The sequence below is a fragment of the Arachis stenosperma genome, chromosome 6 (assembly GCF_014773155.1).
Source record: "Arachis stenosperma cultivar V10309 chromosome 6, arast.V10309.gnm1.PFL2, whole genome shotgun sequence".
Lineage (NCBI taxonomy): Eukaryota > Viridiplantae > Streptophyta > Magnoliopsida > Fabales > Fabaceae > Arachis > Arachis stenosperma.
This window is the reverse complement of record NC_080382.1, coordinates 92,671,363-92,675,133: the sequence shown is the minus strand read 5'-3', so window position 1 is coordinate 92,675,133 and position 3,771 is coordinate 92,671,363. Positions and strand designations below refer to the sequence as shown.

General features: G+C 34.8%; 1 protein-coding gene across 1 annotated transcript; it reads right to left on the bottom strand.

The window, feature by feature from the left end:
• Positions 1 to 370: 370 nt before the first annotated feature.
• On the bottom strand, positions 371 to 3,545 carry LOC130935843 (replication protein A 14 kDa subunit B-like). Its single transcript, XM_057865748.1, has 3 exons — positions 3,440 to 3,545; positions 1,288 to 1,549; positions 371 to 1,115 (listed from the first exon to the last, which is right to left on the bottom strand). Exons 2-3 carry the CDS (start codon positions 1,544 to 1,546, stop codon positions 1,051 to 1,053), a joined length of 324 nt encoding a protein of 107 aa, XP_057721731.1. The 5' UTR covers positions 1,547 to 1,549; positions 3,440 to 3,545; the 3' UTR covers positions 371 to 1,050.
• Between the last annotated feature and the right edge of the window lie 226 nt (positions 3,546 to 3,771).

Sequence of the window (3,771 nt, the reverse complement as noted above, 5' to 3'; positions counted from 1 at the left end):
TGGGACATTATTTTTCTTTTGGTAGATAGATGAGAAATAGTTAGCTGCCTATTTATTTCATAAAAAATAATGATAACAAATGAAAATATTGTTGATACATCTAATCAAATTAGCAATGTAAAACACCATTCACTGAAAAAACTTACTATTCCATAAATGTGCCAAAAATAAAATTCCCATTTAATATAAAAAAATTTAAAACTTAAAAGTATTTTGACTGGGGAAAAAAATAAGAGACCTAAAACTCGTATATATTTCATCTAGGCATGTGCGCTTAACCTGATGTTTATTGTTAGACCAGGATCATACAATCTTTAGTATTACTTATCAAACAAGTGAAAACAATACTATGTCTATCATTGTTGATTCCAATAATTAACAGTTTTCCCATCACAATCAATATTGCGTTGGCTTAGCAGGGACAAGAAACAAAAATCGTCGTAGTTTATTTTCAGATGGAAAAATACTTGCCAAAAAATAAAAATGTAGACGTGCTATGTTTCTAGTTTCCAGCTTATTATGCAATAGATTAGTTATCAACTTATTATTCCATCCAGCAGAGGAATGTTACCTCTCTTATGGCTTTCTACAGTATATGTCCACGTATATCCTCACCTCATTATTGCAAATGAGGAGTATCATGGATAATCAAGTTAGAAGTTCAAAGGTGAAAACCTGTTCAATAGCTCAAGTGTTGTTGGCTACTTGGCCTGCCATTATAACGTGCAGTAATATGAATCTATTAATAATGGTTCACACTTTTAGGGCAGAAAAGAAACATGAACATGACTAAAGTACACACTGTATGCTTAAGCATGGAATGCCTAAAACTCGTGCAATGCTGATGATTGCAGATTTACAGCACAAGGATATGCTGACAACCGAGGATGTAAAACACGACAGACAACTCTGTACAAATCAGATTGATATTTTAATTATAATCAGTGAAAATAGTTTCCAACAAGTACCCAGAAAAAATGATAATATCTCCGGTTCTGCACATGTTTCAGAGGGGACTTCATATCATCATCAGATAGAGCTCGTTATACCTCACACAAACAAGTGCTTAAATTCTCCATTTGCAAGCTGACAAAGCTTATTGTAGCTGAACATATCTGTGAACAGGAGACAAAAAGATCACAAGCCATAGTTTCACCTACTTAGGAATTCAAACCGAAATGAAACATTTAGAAACTGAAGGAAAAAATAAATAGCATCATTCATACTCCAAGCACAAACCAATATGAGAACCAACTTGTGAAATGGAATGTGAAGAGTAAAACATACCAATCACATTGCCAAAATTGGTCCATATCTCAGCTCGAATGGATCTATCATTGTCAACAATGCCAATAACTTCAACAAAATTTGTAAGAGGTGCAGGTGGGGGTGGTCCTTTCACAACTAGCTGCTTCTCATCTGTTGATTTTCCAATGACAACGCCCCCCTCGGATCGCACAACCTGCATCACAGCCCGAACCCTCCTTCCAACATAAAACTGCAAGAGTTCTGCATTGACAAAAACTGCAGGATTTGATGTGTCCATATTCTGCAAAAGAAAAGAAAACGTATGCATAAACTACTATTTCTAACTATGAAAGATTCAAGTGCTGAAAAAACCAACCATAAAAGAACCAAACACACAATACTCACAAAAGATTACTTCCGTTTGACAAAAGTAATCAAAATGTTAGCTGAGCCTTAACTCTCCTAACAGCCCAGTTAACATTACCACCACCACCACCAGTAGCCAGCTCCCCCTTCTCCCACTATCACAATCATCAACACCACCATCTGCATCAAACTAACCCCCAACCAACACCACCATTACCAATAGCAACCACCCTTGGCGCTAACCCTCTTCTTCCTTTCTCTCTAGCTATCTCTCTTCCTCTTCTCTCTATTGCATCTCTATCCAACCACCACCACCACCATCAACAATAGTTTTAGATTGAAAGTAGTGAAAGCAAATAGCAGCAAAGAGACTACACTCACTGCATGCCGGTACATTGCATCAAACAAAAATAACCTTCTCAAGTTAACAAACAAGGAAGATTGTTACTTTTGCAGTCACCAACTCACCATAGCTATCATTACTGCCATAACTCATCATCAACAGGGGGAAAGATGCAAATAGATTTTCCTCTTCACTTCTTTCACTCAATTTAAATTTTCTTTCCAATAAAGGTTACACAATGGTTCTGATATCCAAATGATTCCATTAAAAAGGGGAAATAATCTCAACATCATTTATGGAAAGTCTACAATCATGGATTGCATTGGATTATACTGATGATACATAAACTCAGCATAAAGAAATGTAACCAATAAATCGAATCAATAGCTTTGCCGATGTTTGAATTCCATCTCAGACTACACAATAAAAATTATTATCATCATTTACAGCTTTAAAAATAGCTCTTTATTGAGCGGAGGAGATGCGATAAAGCAAGGAGGAAGAGGGTTGAGGCCGGTGGTTGCTATTGTTGATGATGGTGGTTGTTGGGGGTTATGAGTTTGATTGGAGAGGGGGGTGTTGATGATGGTGATAGTGGGAGGGCTGTGGAGGCGGTGAAAAGAGAATGGGTATGTGGCTGGTGGTGGTAGTAATGTTAACCGGGAGTTAAAACCCGGTTAACATTTTGATTACTTTCTTATATTAGTTTCTTTCTTTTATGGGTAGTTTTGTGAGCATTTGAATCTTTTATGATTAGAAATAGTAATTTACTGAATAATTATTTAAAAACTTTATTAAAGAAAAACAAGCTATATAGCATGAATATACTAATACTGTCTTGTTTATTTTATCTTACAACCAAATTAAACAGATGATTTTTCATCACAAAAATGCTATCTTATAAACCCTAGCTCAAACTCAAGTACCCTTCAATTATGTAAAACTAATTTCGAAACTAAACTATCTCTTAGAGTGTAAGGTAGTTAGCACTAGAGAAGCATATTTGGATACAATTCTTATAAGGGAGAGAACACCAGCTTTAGACTCGAGAAAATTTGTAATTACACAAGAATCACAAACTATAGTAAAGTGTTTTGATTTAAAAAAAAGCTAGTTAGTTACAGATTATACTATTGTTGTTCAATATCACTAAAAAGAACTAAATAGCAAGAGATGCAGCAAAAGATACAATCTATATTGATTATTTACATAGCATATAGGTTTCTCAGTACGAAAATTGGGGATAGGTGAGCTTAGCAACACTAATTATAGAAATTAATAGCACCGCAAATGAACTGATCCATAACGAATTGAGATTTTGCGGTTATTTTGAGAATGCAAACAGGATACGATTATTTAATCGAGAATTCGTAAACGCGGGAAAATAGAGTTGAGCTTAATAATGCGGATTTACAAAATTATTTAGAATTTAGTGTAAGGTTACAGAAGAATGCGAAGAGAGAATTGAACAGAAAAAGTTACCTTGCGTGAATGGCTTGGTTGCTGCAAAACAGAGCAGAACGCAAAAATGAGAAGAAGAAGAAGAATAGAATAGGGAGCGCGGGTTCATCAATCTTTCTTTGGGCCTAACATGGGCTCGGTATTATATACACTTCCCATTCCCATTAAGAAAATCATGTCCAAAATAAAAAACACTAAAAATATTTTATAATAATGAATTTCTTTTATTAGCATATCAAAATTAATATATTATTAACAAATGTCCAATATTTAAGTTTAATGAGGGCGAACACCACAATCTATATTATATTTGCAGGTATCTAATCCAGTGACACCTGCGACCCAACATATAA